The 23111-nt window shown below is 40.3% G+C and overlaps 1 protein-coding gene across 3 annotated transcripts; it reads right to left on the bottom strand.

The window, feature by feature from the left end:
- me2 (malic enzyme 2, NAD(+)-dependent, mitochondrial) lies at positions 1–21801 on the bottom strand. 3 transcript variants are annotated; one of them, XM_050051301.1, is made up of 15 exons: positions 21638–21801; positions 15848–16001; positions 11483–11616; positions 11243–11392; positions 9820–9895; positions 9333–9494; positions 9028–9241; positions 8414–8511; positions 7938–8051; positions 7646–7757; positions 7180–7322; positions 6563–6665; positions 6311–6381; positions 5625–5723; positions 1–4139 (listed from the first exon to the last, which is right to left on the bottom strand). In XM_050051301.1, the coding sequence occupies exons 2-15, from the start codon at positions 15959–15961 to the stop codon at positions 3978–3980; spliced, it is 1752 nt and encodes a 583-aa protein (XP_049907258.1). In that variant the 5' UTR covers positions 15962–16001; positions 21638–21801; the 3' UTR covers positions 1–3977. The 3 variants fall into 3 exon arrangements, with proteins under 3 accessions (XP_049907258.1, XP_049907259.1, XP_049907260.1); XM_050051302.1 differs by lacking the exon at positions 21638–21801 and adding an exon at positions 21151–21573; XM_050051303.1 differs by lacking the exon at positions 21638–21801 and adding an exon at positions 19410–19473.
- Positions 21802–23111: the final 1310 nt, after the last annotated feature.

Here is a 23111-nt window from a genome sequence, read left to right as displayed (position 1 = left end):
GCCAGTGTAAAACTGTTTTTATTCTGCACATAGGTATTCTCTCTGCGCACAAACGCTAAGGCAATATATTGTGTAACAAAAATATACCTCAGGAACACAGACTGGAAGGACACAGCACTATGTGGATGTACACTTCACTGACACACAGACTTAATTTTCCTCATGGGTATGAAAAGAATCACATGAGCAAGCCAGTCACCACTTTCTGACACAACACAGTAAAAACTCACACAGGACAATTACAGTCAGTAACAACAACCAGACAGACACACAAGCCAGCACTTACTGAGGTGAGATTGATTTAAATAGGTCCTTTTAAATAAAACTTTCATTATGTATAAGTAGAAAACTTTGATTGTTCACAACCTGAAGCTGCACAGTCTATCAGAGACGAAGCTGCACATTGAATTCAACACAATTATTTTTTTGCCTTTATTTGATAGGACAGCTACAGCATGGAAGGGGGATGACATGCAGCAAAGGGCTGTGGGTTGGAATCGAGCCCATGGCCGCTGCGGCAAGGGGGTGCCTACTCTACCAGGTGAGCTTGTGGGCACCCCAAAACAGTGTATAATTTTGGTAGTGCTGTTGTTTCTCAGCTCTGCCTGCAGCATGTTGAGAGGTCTGCATCATGGAACATGACATGATTGTGGACAGACACTTAACATTGTGCAGGCACTTCAATGTAAGCGGTTAGAAGGTCCTAATACAATATCCTGAGACTAAAATTTACAGTGGCCTATATTTAAACATACTTGAGAACTAATGCATGATACTGTCAATGCCCTTGACATGTGACTAAGGCAATACTATGAATAAAATAGGCTGACTGGAAGTTTTAATGTAACTTGTACAGTTTTCAGACTTTAACACATTTTAGCTGCAAGGGTGTGTGTGTGTGTGTGTGTGTGTGTGTGTGTGTGTGTGTGCGTGTCCAGTGTGTATGGTCTAAGTCTCACATTTTACACTATATCATTGAAGATCCTTGGATAAGTCACTACAATAGACCACAGCAGTTTGTCAGAGCACAGAGCAAAATATAAAGATCTAACAGAGACCAAGATAAGCTTCAAACTGACATACAGATGGAAAGTGTTCAGAAAGTATAACTGGAATTATAGTTAATAAGATACTGCATCCTCCTGTTAATGTAAACAACCTGCCACAAATAAATGCCCTGGCATTGCTCAGTTTCTTTATAACAAATATATATTGCCAATAATAATCTTGTAGGCACCATTACCCTTCAGCATCAGATACTACACTGGTTCCCAACCTAGGGGCCCAACCCATACGAGAGGTCACCAAAAGCTTCACAGGGCGTCATGTGAAGCTTTCTTGATTTTAAGATTTTAAGGGGTGTAAGAATATTTAAAAATTAATACAGTTGGCCTATATCTCAGTATTCATATCTGTGAGTAAAACTAAATAAAATTATTATTTTTGAAGTCAAGATCATTCTTCAAGATATAAAGGATAAGAGCACGATGAAGACCTGAACACAAGCTATATTCACAGAGCCTTCACTCTCTGCTAAACAGCCTCGTCTTGTATTAGAAAACTACACAGCTGAAACAACCAAAAAGCTAATAGAACATGGCAAAGCGCCAGCGAGAAGAAAACACAGAATTTGTCAAAAAAGAAGCCTGATAAGTACCATTAAAACTTCAATTAATAGCCCGGGCTATTGTTTGCTTAAATCACTGAAATCAACAGGCCTATATTTGGGACAGATGTCTTTTTTGGAACAGGCCTGTAATTCTGTTAATTTCTATGAAAAACCCTTTTGATTCTTTTGATCTGGGGACCCTTATGGACTAAACTTACAGGGTAATCGAGAAATGAACACATAATTTGAGGTCGCCAACAACCTGCTTTTATACATCTGAAGAACTTCTATTAAAAAAATGAACTGCTTGGCAACCAGACCAGGGCTCTATTTGAGACAGGCTTACATTTGTCAAAGGGACTGGGTGTTTAATTGGGACTAGACTTTTAATTGAAGTTTTAGGGTATGTTATGATTGTTAAAAAATTCTGGGAAACTCATCTGATGCAATATTCACAGGAAATAATCTTAAAATTCATCCAAATTGCTGGTTTTACATTAACTTCCTGCAGTTATTGCATCAATATTTGGGTTATTTATTAGTTCAATATCTCACTTAGTCAGGGGTTGCCAGTTTACTTAGTGATAGAAAAGGGCCCCTTAAGGAAAAAGGTTGGGAAGCACGGAAGTAGTATTTATTCAAATTTTGCACTGCACTATAATCTGTCTCTTTTGTATCTTCTACTTTATTTTACTCTGCTAATCTTTCTGATGTGTTTTTTTATACTGGCTTGTTTTTCTTTATGCTTTTAATGTCTTACGTACAGCATTTTGAATATCTCTGTTGAAAGATGCAGTACATATAAACTTGCCAAAGGCAGAGTTGCCATCTCTCTAGCTTGTGTTAATCTGAGCCAACGTGACTGTGTCTGTGTTATAAATTATTGTTAATGATCATATCAGACCAGAACTGTAAGAGCGTAGCCTGGAAGTCTGTTCCCAGGAGTAAAACCCACACACCAACCTGCCGAAACACACGTGGATGTACTTAACACAACTTTATAAACACTCTTTCCATAGACAGTCTCAGTTTCCACAAAAGCCTATGTACAGTACACAAAATATAATCCAAATAGAAAATAATCATTTGATACTGCGCATAGTTTTCTTAAATATTTAGGTTACATTTCATATTCAGCTTTTTTTTTTTTAATCACAGTTAAGCAAAAGGGTTCATTTTTAGGGATGGATTAATTTTACCACAACTCATTAAAGGAGTGTTGGTAACAGGTTTTCTCACAAAGCCAAAGGGCAAAACATCTTAATACACCCTAATAAAATTAAATAAATTCAAAGAAATAAATACAATGTGACAAAAGCATGTGAACAAATACAATGTTGGAGTGGACGTTCACTTCTTGTGTTTTTAGATATAACTTTCCCTTCATAAAATCACACCGTTGTCTGAGGTCTCTCTTTATATATTCTCTCCATTTCTCCCGAGTAACATCCTGTCCTCTCTTTGTCTCTTAGTTTGCTCACAAAGGAAGTGCTTTAACCCTCTGCTCTACTAGGACTCTGATAATGTGGCCTGATTTAAGCATAGTTTAAAAAGGTTCTTAAACCTTATGTCTTACACCAGGCATTGGTTAGATCAGTGAAGCCACCAGAGGCCCACCTGATGTGAGAAAAGGCAATGTCCGTACTTCATGTTAATGAATGTGCGTTATGTTCTGTAATCTCTATGTAGCTACATACAGTCAGAATAGTATTAAGTGCTAACTAAAGACTAACCTCTGCATCAGGAGTGTACACAACAAACAACTGTTACAATAAATGAGGAGTGACTACCTTTTAAAACAGGTTGCAAAAAGATAATAGTATGCTGCATTTCCTAACAAAAGGTTGACATCATGGAGTCATTCTAGTACAGTATCTTGTAAAAACCAGTCTCAACCTCGAGCAGAGGCACAGTGTTCAGCGTTGGGTTTACTATTCACCATAGTCTAATTTATAGAGTGCTTAAATTTACTGATGCAAACTTGATGATAGATAATGATAGATATGATATAATATAATAGATAATAATTAAAATATATCTCAAGGTTTCAACAATGAAACCAGATTTCCACACTGCCTTTTCCCACCACCAGGTGGCCCTCCAGGTGCTGCGCTGGTTTACATGTGATGCAGAGGTGATAAAGAACTGTGAAAATGGCCGTTTTCATTCAAATGCCACTTTCCAATCTGCCTTCTCACAGATCTAATATGACTGGGTTTGTGCAAACGTATGTAGCAGCAGTAAGAGACCTCTGCTGCCTGTTTTCATAAGCTAATGTTTGCACTAACATAATTATGATCGTCTCAAAATACCTGTGATCTGTGAGTTAAGTGGAAAACAAAGAGCACTGAGAGGGTGTGGTCTACTTCTATTTAGTCTTGGGGCTGAAGCTGACACCTGGCCAGTCGTAGGTATCTGGCATGAAGGAGTCGTAGCTGGTGTCCCACACAGTAGCGCGTACAAAGCCCTCCTTGTCCACAGGCTCAGGGTAGCGAAACGCCATGCCTTTAGCATAGACATACTCCACCACCTACAGCAAGACAGGGAAAGATTAGCATTGATGAATTTTGAGAGGCACATAGAAAACCAGGGGTTCTGTAGGACTGACTTAAACACTGATTTTGGCCTGATAATTTGCCGCAATCAGGGCACAGAGCAAACCAACCTGTTAGCCAAAATGTTGTAAAGGTGCAATGTAAGTGCAGTGTGGCTTGATAGGCACTACAGAGTACAACGAGGCCAGCTGGGATGTTGGTGCACAGGCATCTGCCTCCATCTGCACCCAGGCTGGGGTACCATGATTGGTGTAGGTTTGGAGCCAGTATGCCAAAGCTCTCAGGTTACATGCCCAGTATTATAATAGGAAATGTGGTAAAGCCATATTACCAAGTGATTGGCTGTTTGTTTTTTGTTTTGTTTCTTTGTGCTTTGTTGTTTTTTAAGGTAGCTTCGTGTAACATCTTGGCCAAGAGACTATAGCCCTTGGCTAATTCTGGCATTTTTGTACCATGTGTATTTATTAATTTGCACTGTCCCTTCTTAATTAAACTAAACTAAACTAAACAACTACACTAAACTAAACTAAATTAAACTAAAACAACTAAACTAAACTTAACTTAGACAACTAAACAAACTAAACAAACTAAACTAAGCTAAACTAGACTAAGCTAAACTAAACTAAACTAAGCTCAACTAAACTAAAACAACTAAACTACAACAACTAAAACAACTAAATTAAACTAAACTGAACTAAACTAAGCTGAACTAAAACTCAACTAAAACAACTAAACGTAACTAAACTAAAACTCAACTAAAAGAACTAAACGTAACTAAACCAAACTACACTCAATTAAGCTAAACTAAACTAAGCTAAGCTTAACTAAAACAACGTAACTAAGCTAAACTAGACTAAGCTAAACTAAACTTAACTAAACAAAACTAGACTAAGCTAAACTAAACTAAAACAACTAAACTACAACAACTAAAACAACTTAACTAAACTAAACTAAAATAACTAAAAAAATTAAACTTAACTAAACTAAACTAAACTAAAACAACTAAACTAAACTAAACTAAACAGCAACCTAATGTTACTTGTCAGGTTTTGGTGGAACAGGGTCATAAATAAAAATCAGCTGATGACAGAAGAGGCTAAATTTAGTTAAAGGGATAGTTCAGATCTTTTGAAGTGGGGTTGTATGAGTATCCGTTGTATAAAACAGATGTCGCCCCCAGTTTGGAGAAGCAGACAGGAGTACCAAAAACAGAAGTTAAGCAATGTACTCCTGTAGAGAATGGGTGGGGGAGAGGCTGACATTTTGATGACACATCATTGCTTCACACTCATATTTCATTGTGGTTCCCGTAACATTTGGTCAGTTACGTACAGTCTGAACTATCCCTTTAAGGTTTGGACTGACACTAACAGGTTTATCAATAGCCGAAATGTTCATACAAACTAGTTTGGGGCCTTTAGTTTTGTTAGCATTAGAATTGTCATTTTCAGGAGACTTGCCTTGACAGCCATCTGGACGGAGACCTCTCTGATGTTGGAGAGAGGAGGATAGAGTCTGCCGTCTTCCAGCTCTTTATCTGTCAGCTGCTCTGCAAGTGTCTGGAAGGAGTATAAAAATACTTTTAGGCTGAAGATGAATTTCTGGTGTCCAAGAACACATAGATATAAAAACTACTACTATTATTTGCCAGCAACACAAGTGTGAAGTCATAAATATAATATGTGCGTTTGAATAAGACAATATAAGAAGTGTTATGTCAAGGGACAGAAATGACTAAACTACTACTCATATTATCGACCTGCACGTTCCAACTTCATGCAAAACTTTTTAATGTTGTACAAATGGTGAAAGCAAAAAATCATTTTGCGATTACTGTCATTAGCATTGATCAATGCTATCAAGTCAAATGCAGGCCAGCAAAAGAGGGAAGAACACAGATGAAAAAGAGCAAAGCAGGATCAGCCTTTTAAAAACTCCTCCTCTGTTAGGTGCTAGTCTAGACAGAGAGGAAACAGGAGACATCAAAGAGTTAAAGAGACTACAACCATATTAAGCGTATGCATATATGACAAAGCCAGCAAGAAAGCACAGGACAGGGTGGGGGAAAGGTAAAGATGAACTTTAGTTTAAAGTTCAAAGAAGAGATGGACTTATAAAAACTTGTGAAATACGTGATGATTCAGACCTTAGCAGCCTCTAAGAACACTGTGTCACTGATGTGTCTCACTCCACTCAGGATCACAGCCAAGGCCACGCCTGCAATGCACATACAGCATGTTTTAAACAGACATCTGATGATTATTCTAAATGCTGCAAATATTGTGCAAATACTCAAAAAAATTATTTATGTCCAGGAAATCTATACACAATCCATACTCTTGTCTAGTTATTAATATGAAGTATGAACTATGAATATTCATGTTCTTTTTTCTGTCACCTGGGAAGATGTAAGCGTTGTTCCCCTGTCCAGGAATGATGACGCGTCCATCTTTCAGAGTCACAGGACCGAATGGACTGCCACTGGCAAAAAGACATCTACCCTGTAGGACAAAGAAACGAAGCGTAAAAGAGTGATGATGGAAAGAAAAGGACAATAACAGGAAGAGTGATTTGACAGCACAGAAACTCTTAAAGGTACACTAAGCAGGAATTGTTGGTTACTGTTTGTAAACAGTATTGCCAGCGAAAGGTAAAGCCAATCTCAGATTCACTTGATGGAGCTTTGACCTCTTGAATGCCTATTGCTTTGGGACTGGCACCTGCTTGCTATCTTTTCATTAAGTCCTCACCTAACCTGAGCATTGCCCTTCGGGAACATCTGCAGAATAATACACACACTTCTAGTGGGTCATAAGAGATGATTAGGAGGGATTACATCTGTATGAGTCTATACTGCTTTTTAGGAAATTCCTGCACAGTATACCTCTAATGTCTAATTTCAGATTGAAGGCCTTTGCACACCAAATCCGTATTTTTAATATGCATTTTTTAGATGAAGGATAAGGACTTGGTCTGCAATGGCCTTTTGTAAAAACTAAATAAATAACTGCGTACATCGGTGAGTGTGTAGGCGTCCTCTGCTGTACACTCTGCTTTAGTGGTCGGGTTACTAAGGGCAAAGATGATTGGTCGTTCGTTTAGGGTTCCCATGGCCTTGATGACATCGTGGGTGAACAGACGTCCAGCTCCTGACACACCTAGAAGAAGGAAAGAGAAAGAGATCTATCATTATCGCACAAGCAGAGCCCACAATCACAGCACACTGAGCTTTGACAGGATGATTTAATGAGCAGATAAATAATAAATAGCCTAAATATAAAACGTAGATATTCAATTGACCTGATCCAGCTCCTGCTCGGATAAAATTAAATAAGTCAACAGCATTACAAACAAGACCGTATTAATTATTTTATTCAGATTCTGTGTTTTTGATTAATGGCTCTAACTTAAAAATGCACAGTCCAAACTGTACTGTGAGGCTTTACAGTTACACAAACACAGAAAAAGAAGAGGTCCTTACCAATGATAGCTGTGGGTTTGATGGTGTTGACTGCATCTAGGAAGCTCTGTACATTCCCCGGACTGTCATGAACAAATGCCTCCTGGTTACCGTCTGTTTCCTGCGGTCTGTCCTGGAGTCACATAAAGCACATTGGTGGCAACAGTAAATCAATATAAATAAAGTAAAACCTCTCCTCACCAATGATGCAGTGTATCAAACAGCAGGCCAGACAGGAAGCTACACAGACATTTAATGTATGTTCTGGTTTTTGATGTCTGTGACACACACACACACACACACACACACTGACCTTTACAAGTAAGCCAAATTTATCGTACATCCAGATCTTTTCTCTGGCATCAGCTTGGGTCATCCCACTCTCCATCATCGCCATGACAATCAGATTGGCAATACCGAGGGCAGCCTAAGGAGGAAATAACCGCATCAAGTTAAACATTCAAAGCACTTAGACAGTGTGTGTTTAATACAAGTTTAAACCTTATTTTCTATTAAGGGAATAACTAAGCAAATCCACTTCCCCCCACCAGAAAGATTCTGGTCAATGTTGGGCACAGCTGTGATTATTTTAAGTTCTTAAGCAACGTTGGACTTTTTTTTGTACTGTATTACCAGCTCTGGCCAGCAGGGGGCAGTATAGCCTTTACAAATTACTTGATATTGGGGACTTTCACATTACAAATTGCACACAGAAAAAGAGAAAGAGGCAAAATAAACAAAGTAAAACCAAGAGAACTCAAACTGATCAGTGGATAAATACTGTCTTACCTCTCCAGCTCCCAGGAAAAGCACCCGGTGTTCAGTGATGGGTTTGCCAATGGTTCTCTGAGCTGCTAACAGACCAGCGAGGGCCACAGATGCAGTGCCTGGAAACATGCAGAAGAACACAACAGTAAACAAGGAAGTCTGTGCCTTTAAGAGTAATGATTAATCACTATTTGTCTTAAGGTAGAGGGGTTCACTTCATGATTTTTTAAAGTTTCTTGTGCTTGCTGTTCAGCCTTCTTGATTTGATTTTCAGACAGCATAGCTCTTTAATGCTTTGTGTTTAGCACCTATTTCTAAGCTGTCAGTGGTTCCTTGAACTCACCACAGGGTCCCTGTTTGCAGCAGCATTACCTTGCAGCTGTAGTGTGACTTAAAGGTCATATGTGTTCCTTGTAATGGATTATTTCACTGAAGCAAATTGCAGGTTTCTGCGTTTTTTAAATGCTAAAATGGAAAGAAACCAACAGTTTGGCTGGAGGGTAGAAAACTAATCAAAAAAAACACCAACCAAACTGTACTAAACCTAATTAAACTGATGACTTTAACTGAATAGGTAAACTTAATGGCATTATGATTACTACTTCTATGTGTTGTGTGGAGGGTTATATAAGAACCTTGGATATCATCGTTGAAGGTGCAATACTTCTCCCTGTACTTCCTGAGGAAGCGGAAGGCGTTGTGATTTCCAAAGTCCTCAAACTGGATCAGCGTGTCCTGCCCGTATTTGTCCACCACAGCTTCCATGAACTCATCAATCAGATCATCGTAGGCTTGAGAGCGATCTCGCTTCTGGTACAGGCCCATGTACATCGGATCCTTGAGGAGAGTCTGATTGGAGGGCAAGGAAGGACAAACATATGAAGGATGACGCATGTGCATGCGTACAGTAGACAAAATAACACACACATAACCTTCCTACCTCATTGTTTGTGCCGACATCTATCGCCACAGGCAGACATTTCTCAGGTCTAATACCGGCGCAGGCAGTGTACAGGCATAGCTTTCCGACAGGGATGCCCATTCCATAAACACCCAGGTCTCCTAAGCCTAAAATACGCTCTCCGTCAGTCACTACTACGGCCTACAGGAAGAGAAAGAAAGGAGGTGGAAGAGGAATACATAAGTCAGCAAAATCGCAGATTAACACTTCGCAGTCACACAACTCTGACCAACACTTAACTGGACCTTGGCCAGGCAAATAAAGAAAATGTGGACAGTAATGGATCAATTAACAAGACCTCCTTTGACTTACTGTGATATTTATAGCTCTAATCCATTCATAGTTATACAGCCAGGATGTCACAGTTGATATCTAACAATCCTTAGGTTGTGGTGTGGAGAGGGATGAACTGCCCTCGTAGACTCTTTTACACTGATATTATTTGAAGAGGTGTTCAGGTACTTACTGCAACATTAGTTTCTGGCCAGTTATCCAGGATGGAGCGGATGTGTCCTCTGTCCAGAATGGAGATGAACAAGCCCCTGGTGGGAGAAACAAGATGACAGTTGAGTGCTTGAAGGGTAAGTTAAGTATTTTTCTACCTGGACCCTATTTTCACATGTTTTTGTGTATGAGTGACTGATGGGAACAACAGTTTTGAAAATTGGTCCAGCGTTGAGAAGCTGTAACCACTCAGTCAATTTAAGGCCACTAAAAGTGCTTGTTTTTGCCACTGCTGGGCTCAAATTGTTTTATGGAAAGGACCATACAGAGACAGTCCTTTCTGTTAAAGAGTAAGAACCTTTTAGTTTAACCATAAAAGTGCCCAAAGTTACCAGACTCCATTTATATAGTAAACAGTAATTTTAGCATGTACATCAATTAAAGGTTTATTTCACCCAAACCAGAGCTGCTGATTGTTAAAACAATGGAACCAAGATAGTTTTTGAGAACGTGTTTTACTCAGTGGCCTTGGTGTTAGTCAGCAGATTTTAGAATAATTGTACAAAACAAGGGTTGAGAGTGTTTTAACTTTTCACCTTCCTGCCTGGTTCAGTCACCTTAACTGTACATCCAAGAATAAACTCTCAAGGATTGTATGGCAAGTAAAATAGTTGGCAAGCCACAAAAGCCCTTGAGCCAAGCTCTTTACAGAGAGGACGTGGAGGAAAGTGAGGACTATCTTGGCAGATTGCTCCCATTTTCTCTTTAGCCAGTTTGAGCACTTGAGCTCCGGGAGGCACTTTAGAGTCTCTAGCACCTAAAAATGTATTCAAGAAGTCCTTCATCCAAAGTGCCATCAGTATCCTTAACTCAGCAAAGTGACTGAGTGACGAGTTTTAAACCACAGACAGACAATGAGCTGATTTAATGTGTTTAAGTGTTCTGTAAACACTTTACATGCCTGTCTTACTGAATATTTGTCTGCTTTATATAATGTTGTCTTTTATGTTTGGAGAGCAGAGGACAAAGTTCCACCTATGTTGGACAATAAAGATATATATTCACTTCCATTCTATGATGATATAACAGACACAGAAACATGGAAAAGTAGGGTCTACGTTGAGAAATACCAACGTTACCCTTGAAACGAACATGATAAGATTCTCTCCACAACAAAATAGAGAGATAAAGCATATCTCCACCACAATAACATTCTTAACATTATTTTAGTCAAGGTTATTGACACAAATTTAACACCCATTCACCACTGTAAGAAAATGTCAACAGCTCCAGCCAAAGCCTATAGTTTATCCAGAAAAAATCCTTTAAATATTTCCAGTTATCACTTTCATGGAATTCCTGAATAGGAGGCTAAATTTTGTACACATCAGACCTAAGTTTCTTCTCTGTTTTAAATATTAATTCCTGCTTTACTACATGCTTACTTAGGTCTTCTAAAGATGTGTCCATACTGTGTGCAGGCCAGGCCTACAGTGGGAGTATAAACAATGGGCATCAGCTCCTCGATGTCGTCCATCAACAACCTGTAAAAAAGCTTCTCATTCCTTTCCTGGATGCCCATCAGGTAGATGTACCTGTACAGAAAAGGAGGAAAATTAGGGAAGAGAGAACAGAGAAGATCATACTGTGACTATGATTGCTTTTTAAGCAAAATATGTCCTTACTTCTCCAGGGGATCGGTCATCTTCTTGAGATTATTCTGAAAGCGCATGGCCTGAATGTCCTGAGTCTCCACTTTAGGAGGCAACAGACCATGTAACCCTAAAATCTGTCGCTCCTGCAGAGTGAAGGCCATGCCCTGTGGAGAAACACAGAAAGAGAGAGGAGTGAGTGGTGAGACAGAAAGAATGTAGGCATCTGTGCTGTGTCAACTATTTATTGTTAAAAAAATACCTTTAAGACAAGTTAACTTTTGAGTTCTACAGGCGCCATTGTTTTAAAATAGTGTGCTGTGGTTGTGCAAATATGTAAAGAGGGTCTTTCTGGTTGTTGTTTTCACACTAACAGTTTCAACTTTAAGTTACACATCTAAAATCAGTTAATCATCTCTCATACCAATGAAAAAATAATCACTGAACCAATTTTCAGAACCCTTGCAGCAGGAAATGTTCACGTACTATGATGCAGTTCTGTCACCAGAGGGCGCACTGCACTATCTATGAACCCTTAGACCAGGCTGACCTTTTGACTCTGAGTGAAAGGGGGGAGACACATGAAAGCAATTTTGCAGATGGGGAAAGGAAGGAAAAGAGGTAAGAGAGGGGAGTAGCGTCGAAGAAACCAATAGGGAGGACTCTTGGCAGAAACACCCCATGTATAGAAGGGAGGATGGGGGAGGAGGGGTACAAAGTGTTTTCACATTCTGGAGTGTACTGTGTACGTAAGTGTGCATGTGTGTATGTAGGTTTATTAGCCCGTCTCTGAATGAAATACGGGCACAACACACTGAAGCCATAACGTCTGGGGCTGGGGAAGGGGCTCATTACTCTGTGAGAGTGATGAATGCCGGGGGCTCCCCTGGCAAAATGCTGAGTCATGCTGATGGAGCGTTTCACTTCACTCAGCTATACCACTCGGTTCCTCTCAACATAACGCAACATGCTGCAAACCTCTGATAACTAGTTTTTCGCTTTCTTCCAAGAATTGAACATTTAAACGTCTCTGCTGTTCAGCGTTTATTTTGAATGCACTGAAGATTCCAAACAGGGCTGAAAAAAGTTGCCTAATCTATAAAATGTAAAGTAATTTATTTCCTGAAAAGCTGATATTTCAAATTTAAAGTCAACTTTATTGTTAATCTTGCAACTTGTACATGTAATGGAGAGGAACAAAATGCTGTTTCTCTCAGAACACGGTGTGTGGTATACCAGTATGAAAACAAGACAACAAGGGTTTAAAAACACTAAGATAAAAAACAAATACTGCATATGTATCCGTGTTTATACTGTTTGTATATGCATTTCTTAAATATAGTTATCTGCATATCCTATGATTGTCTGTTAAAAGTGAATTGAAACAAAATCACATAAAATTGACACGGTTTTGAAAAGTTACACGCCTTTTCAAAACTTTATCTCAAAATTGATAATTGTACATTGGACAGGAAATTGGTTTACGTTTTTTAATTGTTTAAGTGTTAATGAAATTCCTTCAAATCATCATCTATCCTGCTTACAAATTTTACCTACAGGAATCTTCTCCTCGTCTACATGTTGAAAATTTGTATTATATAACTAATACATAAAATCGGGGTAGAGGAATGGGGGATCACAGTCCTTTAAGCCCATGCAGCATCATCTTACAAAACATATTTTAATTTAATCTTGCTAACAGTGTAATGTAATCAACGTTTTTTTCTGAAACCCAATGACCTTTACTGTTAAAATGTGATGAGTCATTACGATTCAGTCTGCTGATGTAAATCAAATCTGCTGTGGCAAATGCAGACTTCCTATGAGTAACCGGCATGCTTGCTTCATACACAATGAATTCAGTGACTTTTAATGCTCGAGGAAGAGTTCAACTTTCATCCAGTAGAGATCACGACCAGACAGCAACACTGCTCACACACAGCAGGAGAGTATTAAGAAGCCTGTGGCCTTCTCTTCAAAGCCTTTTCACACTTGAGTTGGTTTTGATCAATGAATGAGTTTTTAAATTAGACTCACATAGATGAAATAAACACAATGAAGAATTGGGCCAGAAGTTCAATGTGATATGTAGCTGCTGTGTGTACAGTATACCCAGGACTGTCAGCCAGCGAGCCTATGACCAGTTTATGTCTGCTGGAAAGTCTATATTTAGCACATGTGTGGTCCAGGCTAAGTTTAGCGTAACCTGCACAGAGTTAGATTCTATCACCTCAACCAGCTACAGCGTCGTGTTTCAAATGCCATTCGTAGCCTTCAGAAGTCGGAAAAACCTGAGAAGAGACTCCTAGAAGCCAAACATTGTTGAATGCAAGACACCAGACAAAGTGATACCAATCTGTACTGGGTATTAAATACACAGAGCAACTAACACCAGATGAAATATTGTGTTTTTTTGTTTTGTGTTGTCACCTGAAGTCCCCACCTTGCATCAGGAATGCTGAGGTGACACTACTGTTGGGTGTGCTTTCATGTGCAAAACAAGGCAAGGCAAGTTTATTTGTACAGCACCTGATAAACAAAAGGCGGCTTAAAGCCCTTACTGAATAACACATAATGTAAAAGGCAGTGAAAAGAAAAATGAAGAGCAGAATGAAATAAACAGACATTTCTCACCACACCCAACAGTTGATGCTGGGTGTGGTCAGAAGTCCAACACGACTTGAGAAATTCAACCGATGCTTTTCAGCTTTCTGACCAGCTACTGTTCAATTACAAATCCTCTTGATCCACACAAAATGCCAGTGATGTCATCTGAGCTTTAGTGTGCAGATTATGTTAGAATTTGTTATTCATTCATTTATTTTCCATAACCGCTTATCCTGTTGGGGGCCGTGGGGGGGCTGGAGCCTATCCCATCCGACACTGGGCGAGAGGCGGGGTACACCCTGGACAGGACGCCAGACATCACAGGGCTGACACATAGAGACAGACAACCATTCACACTCACATTCACACCTATGGACAATTTAGAGTCACTAATTAACCTGCATGTCTTTAGACTGTGGGAGAAAGCTGGAGTACCCGGGGAAAACCCACGCTGACACGGGGAGAACTTGCAAACTCTGCACAGAAGGGCTCCTCCACCCAAGGGTTCGAACAAGGGACCCTCTTGCTGTGAGGCAACAATGCAAACCACTGCACCATCTGCCGCCAAAAAAATCATGTTTATGTCAAAAACTGTCATTGGTTAGGAAGCTATAAAAAAACAGGAATATAATGTTTTCATTTTTATTCACGGCAGCACGGTGGTGTGGTGGTTAGCACTGTCGCCTCAAAGCAAGAAGGTTCCTGGTTCGATCCCAGGAGGGAGTCCTTCTGTACAAAGTTTGCATGTTCTGGGTACTCCTGCTTCCTCCCACAGTCCAAAGACATGCAGGTTGGGGATAGGTTAATTGGTGACTAGGACTACTGGTGATTGGTAAATTGTCCGTAGGTGTGAATGGCTCTATGTGTTAGTCTGGTGACCTGTCCAGGATGTACCCCGCCTCTCGCCCAATGTCAGCTGGGATAGGCTCCAGCCCTCCCGCCACGCTCAAGAGGATAAGCAGGTACGAAAATGGTTGGATGGATGGATTTTTATTCACTTGTTCTTTCATATCTGGCTTTCAGTATTTTCAAAATGAAAACACAAATACAGCTGCTTTGGATTAAAACTACATGATAAATTAGCTTCCTAAATACCTGCAAACCATCCCATCCAAGGTAGACCATATCAACCAGCAGGGGAAAATTAACAGCAGCCAATGGCTGAGTTTTTTTTCTAGTTTTTCAGTAGAAGCAATCACTGGTTTAGGGATAAGATTAACTGATGCAGCTCTGGACTACCAACAGTTCACACTGTTCTGTGTAACTGTGCTTTGTGTTCATTAATGGTATAGAAATAGTAGTCCCATAAAAGACAGTCTGTCTACCATGTCAGAACCTTCAAGTGGAATCCTGACCTTCACACTACAACGCAGATCTCTGCTGTTCTTATGCAGGCTTTACAGAGATATTGACGTGTGTGTGTCGGAGGATTGGAAGGATAAAAAAGAGACCTGAATATGGGGCCTCAAGGGGTATGAGGAAAAGGAAAAGCAGACAGTTTTTAAATAGACATCATTTTATATTGTGTTCCTGTTATGATTTACGTAGAGTACATTTCTTGGTATTCATTTATCTATCGTAACCAAAGAATATTATGATATTCTGTCATGCACCGCAATTATTTTCCACACTCAAAGCCAATTAGCCTACTTTATAACGTGGCATATTTGGCACAAATCCAGCACAAATGAGCTGACATGCAGCAAGATGTATTAATAAAGCTGCCATCTGTTTAGCCACTATGTCTTTTTAAACACTGACACATGGACATGATTTCAGCAATCCACTCACTTTGTTGGTGCGAGGGTTGAGCATCAGAGGTTTGCCCTTCTCTTTGGTGTGTGCCCATCTGCAAACAGAGACGCATGGCCTCAAGGACCAGGTCGTCCTCAACCTGGACAACATGGCTGACAGTCACTGGTCTGAAAGGTCCACTGGTGGAAAGCTGGTGAGGCAGGGAAGAGAAACAAAGTTAACAAATAACGTACTGCTTTGCTGCAACATCTATTTCCATCTTCATCTTCCTGCTTGGGAGATTTACAATTGATTAAAAATTTGGCCATAGCTGTTTTGGGACATTGAATAAACTGGAAAAATCCATGCGTCATTTTGAATGTTTATGGTGCAAACACATGTGAAACAATTCTTCAGTGTCAACAGGTTCATATTTATCACTTAAAGGTTGAGCCATTCTTGTTTCTGACAGTCAGGACGTGAACCTCTGCCACAACCTTTGAACGTGACATCATTAGACCCTTATCGCACCTTGGTGTGACATTAACCTATCAGCAGCAAAGACTGTTGACCTGCTGACACACACACACACTTAATCACAGAAGCCTTCGAATGCACTTGGTGTGTGTGGACAATCCCACACTCAAGGATTACAACTGCTGACTGCAACGGCAAGTCATTAATCTGGATGTGGACTGATGTGATTTAGTGCGTCTGAGAAACAAAGCTTTGAAAGATTGTCATAATCCTCCACAGTGAGCTCCAAATGAAGACAGAGAACAAGTAAAACTGTGGTGACATCAGTCGACAGATCAGAAAGATGCGAATAGAGGCAGATAACATGCATCTATGTGTGACATATGTGGCATCTACAGAGCATACCTGAAGGAATAACTGCTTTATCCTATTTTGGGAGTGAAGGAGATTTAAAAAAGCTCATAAATAAATATACAAAACTGTACCTGATGGCAGAATATCCTAAAATGATGCCACAACAACAACCTCCACTGCATACTTTCTTTACTCGAGGGCCCCTACACAGTGCCAGCTGCTGTTAAAGGCCTTGAATAGTATCGTCATTGTGAGAGCTATGTCATGCATGTGACCTGTGATTGGCCGCGATATTGTGTTGTTCTGTGTTGTGGTGGGTGCAGAAAGAGGTCAGTGGAAGCTACTCTGTTATATCTTTGTAAGCTATAGACAATTAAAAGCAGCTTTCCCATTCATGATAATTATTTCAGCAAAAGGTCATCCCTGCTCTATGAAACCAGGAAGTAAATGCTCCCTTCCCATCGAACGTGCAGAGCCAATGTACTGAAAGACCTTTAAGAGAGCAAACCAGACCACAAAGGAAATGTAGCCAGAATAATTTCTCAATCAAACCGTTACACACTCATTTCTGCTCTGGTTCTGGTTTGAATTCATTTCATTATCCAGCCCAAATTCCCTTTGGCCTTCCCTTAATGTCAAGACCTGACCCAGAGGAAGTGAAACTGACCTTCTAAGCAAGTTATGTAGGGAACTGCTACCTTAGCATTATCACATGCAGTTTCTATTTTAGTTCCTTGTAGTTTGGTGACCCAGACAAGCAGATCGCTAAACAAAGTTATGCTTTGAAATACAAGATACATGAGGACATTAAGTCAGCTGGTAAAAAAAGACTTTTTCAATTTTCAACCAACTTTGTATCATCACGATGAAAGTTGTGTGTGTAAATTATCTATGGTAAACTTCCCTTTATTTTATAAGCCGCCAGATCTTCCTGTTCATCTCTCATCTTAAATTTTCTAAGCTCTAGAGTTATATGCCCACCACCACAGACACAAAGAGTACACAAACAGATCGAGAGAGAGACCTGACCCTCTCTATTGCTCTCAAACACACACCAAACTGTAGAACTAGGCAGCACTGATCAAATATAAACCAAGATTCTGTCACTTGATTGCCTATTTCTTGCCTAAAATGTCTTCAGAAACATATTTTAGTGCACTGTTTTGGTGTAATATGAGAGTTTGCAAACAGGAAGCAGTCGCCCTGCTGTGTTCTGTATTGTCAAAATGGAGGCTGACAATACTGAGATCAAACAGGAAAACTAGGCAGCACTGAAAAAACATGGACCAAGATTCTGTAACTGCATTGCCTGTTTCTTGCTTAAACTGTTCTCAGAAACATATTTTAGCTAACTGTTTAGTTGCAATTCAAGATCATATGTAACCCCCTGGATGCCATTCTGTTTCCTGTGTCAAAACGGCCAAGATTGCATTACATCACCAGCGGGAGCGTTTATTGATCCGGTGTGATGCAGTGCTTTCTGACAGCTGTAAATTTTCTACTTCTGGAGCAACAGCAATGCCACAGCCCTTTTCCTTTGTTTTCTCTGGTCATATAGCACCAATTTCAGAGGTATTTCTGTCTGTCTACTCCATAGACTGCCTAATTTTCAGAGAAGACTATCTTTCCTGTAATAAAATACTGCTTAAAACCTTTCGGCTGATTAGAAAAAAATGGCTTGAAATCTGGGCTACCTTCACTGATTATGGCTACCTTCACCGATTATGGCCTAGAACAACATGCAGCTGAGCTCAGGTGGCACAAGAACACACCGAAGGCCAGTTAATGTGACAAACAGCACTCATCTGTGCTGTCTCACACCACACTACTCCTGATTATTCACCCATGTTATCATAGTAATAATCACCCACACAAAACCACAAGATCATATAAATGGAGATAAGATAAAAACACCAAAGTGTTCAAACAGGATGCTACTCATGTGCAACATCAAACAGCACCTGCAACAGTTATCTTTTATGCCAACCCCTGTGCTTGATCACACTGTACTGAAGCAAGCAAGGCAGTTTACAAATTACCACTGACCTTAAAAATGTCTCGTAATGGGTGTGATTTTCCATTAGGCCGTGCTTGAGAAAAAACAGAATCAGAGGCAGCACTGTGATCTGATCATGTGCCCCTCGCTTTGACCACAATATCTGATGAGAGAAATTACGAGCATAGCCAGCTGGCCGAGCCTTGGCTTACAACACTTCCAGAAAACACTGCCTAGAAAGCGGCATCAAAGCCAGGGCCAAAATAAGCAGCACCAACAATCATGAGAGATTTTGATTCTCTGTTGATTAGATGTTCAGCCTCCATGCAGCCTCAGAGAAGTCCAGTCTTTGTGTTGTACATGAACAAGAATAATTCCTAGTGTCTTCATCTCATTTATCTTTCCCACATAAAAAACACATAAAGCTTGAACACTTGATGAGGTGACTTAATCAGCGTGGGAGCTGCTTGTTTCATACTTTTCGTGTCTGGCAAGTCACAAAAACTCTGCCACAGAAACAGTAACGAGCCAGCTTTGTATCAGTGTTGGAACAACTAGTGTGAATACACTCCTTGGACACTGTCCACAGCCAGGAACTGGTCTGGACTGTTTGTAACTGCAAATGTTTGCATAGCTAATAAAAGCATTGAACCAACCTATCTAGAATTATGTAATTACATTTTTATTATCTCAATCAATATATAGTGAACTGGTTATTCTTAGCTTGTTCTGATATCTCCACATGATAAAGCTTCTAGCCAAGGCAGGAAATTGACTAATCTAAGTACTCACGAGTACCACGCCTGTGTGGATAAACTGTAGGCTTCATGGTCAGCACTTAGAGTTGTACAACTCAACACCAGCTGAAATCAGACATTTAATGTGTCACATACAGTATGACTAGTAAATTTTCACTTCAAGCCAGCAGGACACAATCTAGCCAGACTATTAAGTCTTGCATTACTGTGTCTGGAGGTCCTTATAATATGGAAATAATGTGTGCAAACAATGTCTGTATTGACTGAAGCAGTCATAATTTAATAACAAAAGGTTTTATACAGGAAATTAGTTAACAACGAAGAGACAGCACTCTGGTATATACGCAATGCATCATCTGTTAGTCTAACAAGCAATCAGTCACCCATACACACCCACATACTTTCAACTTTCTGTGGGGTTAGAGGTTAATTTTTACCAGAATCAGAGTATAATTCTTGTCAAGCTGAGGACCCACCCCTCAACCCCTGATCTGGGCCCACTGAATGCAGCCAGGGACTGGCAGTTTAGAGTCGACTTGGATCAGAGGCTCATTTTCCCATCGGAGATCGCGACAACCACCCTGCGACCAGACCTTGTCCTTTGGTCTAATTCCTCCCAGCTTGTTTACATCATTGAACTGACAGTCCCCTGGGAGGACGCCATGGAAGAAGCGTATGAGCGCAAGAAGCTGCGGTACTCCATCTTAGCAGCTGAGGCAGAGGACAGAGGCTGGAAAGTAAAGGTGCGCCCGGTGGAGGTGGGGTGTAGGGGCTTCGTAGCCAGTACAACAGCAAAGCTCCTTAGGGAGGTTGGAGTCAGGGGACAGGCTCACAGACAGGCCATTAAAGAGCTGGCCAACACCGCTGAGAGGACGAGTCATTGGTTGTGGTTGAAGAGAAACGACACCATCTGGGCCGCTAAGGCAAACAGCTAACCCCAGGACACACACCCAGGCTTGATCAACCTGTGGTGGGCCTGCCTCAGTGGAGGGTGTCTTGTGTTAAATGGACGAAACACTCGTCGATGCTGAGGTACACAACTGACGATGTGTCCTGGTGGTAAAGCCTCATAGCAGCCATCTTTCAAGAACTTCCCATGAATTAGAAGTGGTGCTACAAGAGGGATTGCAACATCTAGTCCTTTCAACGAACTTCTAACTTAATTGCCATTTGAACACATTAACAGGCAATTCATATTATAAAACAAAACCACCTTGAGATTAGGCTTCACTTGAAATAAATAATTAAGTACACAATTCCTGACTGAGCTAGTTAATAACTGATGTCCACCTCCTTTAAAAAATAGCCATTTTAGTTGTAGATGGGCAGTAATACGCTCCATTGTGTTTGACTTTTTTGTGTCCACTGAGCAATGGTGTGAGGATTAGGCTTCTTTAACACATCATCAAATTTTGCAGTATAACACTGGTCTATGGTAAACAGAGTATTAAGTTTCCTCAATTAGACAAACCGACATTAATCCCAGTTGTTGCACAGCTGGGTGTGTCTTTGCTGACAGGTATCCTCTCTCTGTCTGACAGAGACTTGTCCACCTTGTTTCTCAATAACTAACAGTGTCCATATTCATATCAAAGCCCATCTATAGCTATGTTTGATATGTGAAACCTGGCATTCAGTTGGTTAAAATACTGATGTGCTGCATGCTAACATATTATGTAAATGTAGCAATAACCACAGTAGGAGCAGTAAAACTTTTAGTTTTATCAGTTTATGTTGTCATAATGCACACCTAATAAAATGACAGTGACATTTACCCCTAGATGTTTCTGCCTCCATCTTCATCTTCATCTTGTTTGGAGTCGGGAGTGGAGGAAAAGTGTGCGCATGTAATAACCAGCAACGTTTACACAGACACATCAGATGGACATGTCAGGAAACCTGTAACTGCAGGTTGCTATGCAGCAAAGCTAACCTGATGTTAGCTTAGCAATCTCAGCAACTGACCAAATACGGCTAACAAGTGCTACAAGCTAAGAAGCTAGCTTCAAACTATAACGGACCAAACTGTCTCGGTATTTGAGCACCTGCGACAGCAAACGGTTCAGCGACAAAACATCCCACAATAGCAATGTTTATAAAACGGAAACAGTAACGTTAACGTTACTCCAACACGATACAGATAGCCTGGTGGTTTACATGCTGTCATTCATTCAGACCCCCACTCACTTCTTGGCTCAGATATGGGAAGTTAGATGACCCACACGCACTTTCCATTTTTAAGGCAATAGCGACTCGGCTTACCTGCTCTGACGTATTATAATACTGCGGTTATTTCCGTTGGACAGGTTACTGTTTATAAAGCATATTTCTCCTGTGTTTCGCGGTGTAAGTGCCGGTGTCTGACCGCCTGGCTTGTCCTTTAAGTGTGGACACAGATGCGGCAGAGCGGCTGTGAGGAGACTCTCACGCAGTGTGGAAGAACTTGGCCGCTCAGCCAATCACATGTTGGGATTTCCTTCTTGTTTACCGTAAAGACTGCAACACGCGCAAGATTTTTTTTGAGGGAATCCCATCAGTCGTAATTACTGTAAAAGACACATCTCATGTAGGGACTGTTCTGTACTTGTCAGAAGAGAGTTATAGCTGTTGTGTGACCTCGTTTTTTTCATTCTTCTTCTGCTTTATAAATTGATTATTAGGTTTTTAAAAGTTACCCTTTGATGTTTGAAAGTTAAAAGTGAAATGTTAAAGACAGTGTAACCAAGCGTCCTGGGTTCACCTAAATGAGAGCAGCTAATAAAGCAATAAACGGACAGGAGTCGAGATAACGTGTTCAGCAGCCAGCGCTTCTCTCTTTATTCAAAGCAGCACAGCCACATCTAATGGCAGAAGTCCGCCTACAACAGCCCTATGGCAACTCTGGAGGGACACAATGCTTCGCATACAGAAATACATCGTAAAGACAAAGTAGTCTGTTACAACAGAAAAAGGCCTCAGTCTTGTCACTGTTATTGTGCATGCTGATTAGTTAGTATAGTTTGTTTTTGGCCAAAAGGAAATAAAATAATTTTGATGAAATCACTATTTAAAGGTAGTGGGTAACCCGCTGAACCCTTATCGTGATAGGGACTGGGGATTGCAATTATTTCCCATGAACTTGGAATTCCCAGGAAGCGTAGGTCATAAACATGTTGATTTCAAGTTCCTGCCCTTTGTACACACCTCCCGTCTCTACTACCGATTGGATGGTTTAGTGAGGTCCTCGGATCAGCCCTATGGCGGAGCGCGGAGAAGACGATCAAACTTGACCATCTATAGAAAGTAAAAGTCTTAACAAGGTTTCAGTGGGCGAACCTGCGGAAGGCTCGGCTAACTAACTAACTAATCTGAGGAAGCATTTGTCACACATGATGTGTCTAAGGACCGTTGGAAATTTGATAATCCAATAATAATTTCTGTTTTTACAGTCTCTGACTGTGATATATGTTGAAAAATCTTTAAAGAAAACATGCCTTCCAAATAAGCCCACGTTTCTTCAGAAATGGTTAGCAAAATAAATGAAAAATACAGCCATTTAAATTTGTATTCCCTTCCCTTAAGCCAAAATAAAAAACATAAATCCTTCCCCAGTGCAGATTATTTGACATGCCTCCCTCTTACTCCACCGCCCCTCCCCCCTAATAAGTAACAAACAGTACCTAAAAATTTTTTTATGTTTAATAATTATTAACATTGTTTTGTTGAATTTTTAATCCTTGTCTGATGTTTCGTTAGT

Source organism: Epinephelus moara, chromosome 8 (assembly GCF_006386435.1).
Source record: "Epinephelus moara isolate mb chromosome 8, YSFRI_EMoa_1.0, whole genome shotgun sequence".
Lineage (NCBI taxonomy): Eukaryota > Metazoa > Chordata > Actinopteri > Perciformes > Serranidae > Epinephelus > Epinephelus moara.
The sequence above is the reverse complement of the archived record's forward strand: the minus strand, read 5'-3'. Positions and strand labels throughout refer to the sequence as shown.

Bases quoted from the DNA above. Each gene is read 5' to 3' on its own strand.
- me2 (XM_050051301.1), bottom strand. From the start codon at position 15,961: ATGTTGTCCAGGTTGAGGACGACCTGGTCCTTGAGGCCATGCGTCTCT. The intron at 9,495-9,819 runs GTAAGTACCTGA...CTCTTCCTGTAG, and splicing joins GGCCAGAAACTAATGTTGCA to GCCGTAGTAGTGACTGACGG. The intron at 4,140-5,624 runs GCAAGTCTCCTG...GTCTTGCTGTAG, and splicing joins CCGTCCAGATGGCTGTCAAG to GTGGTGGAGTATGTCTATGC.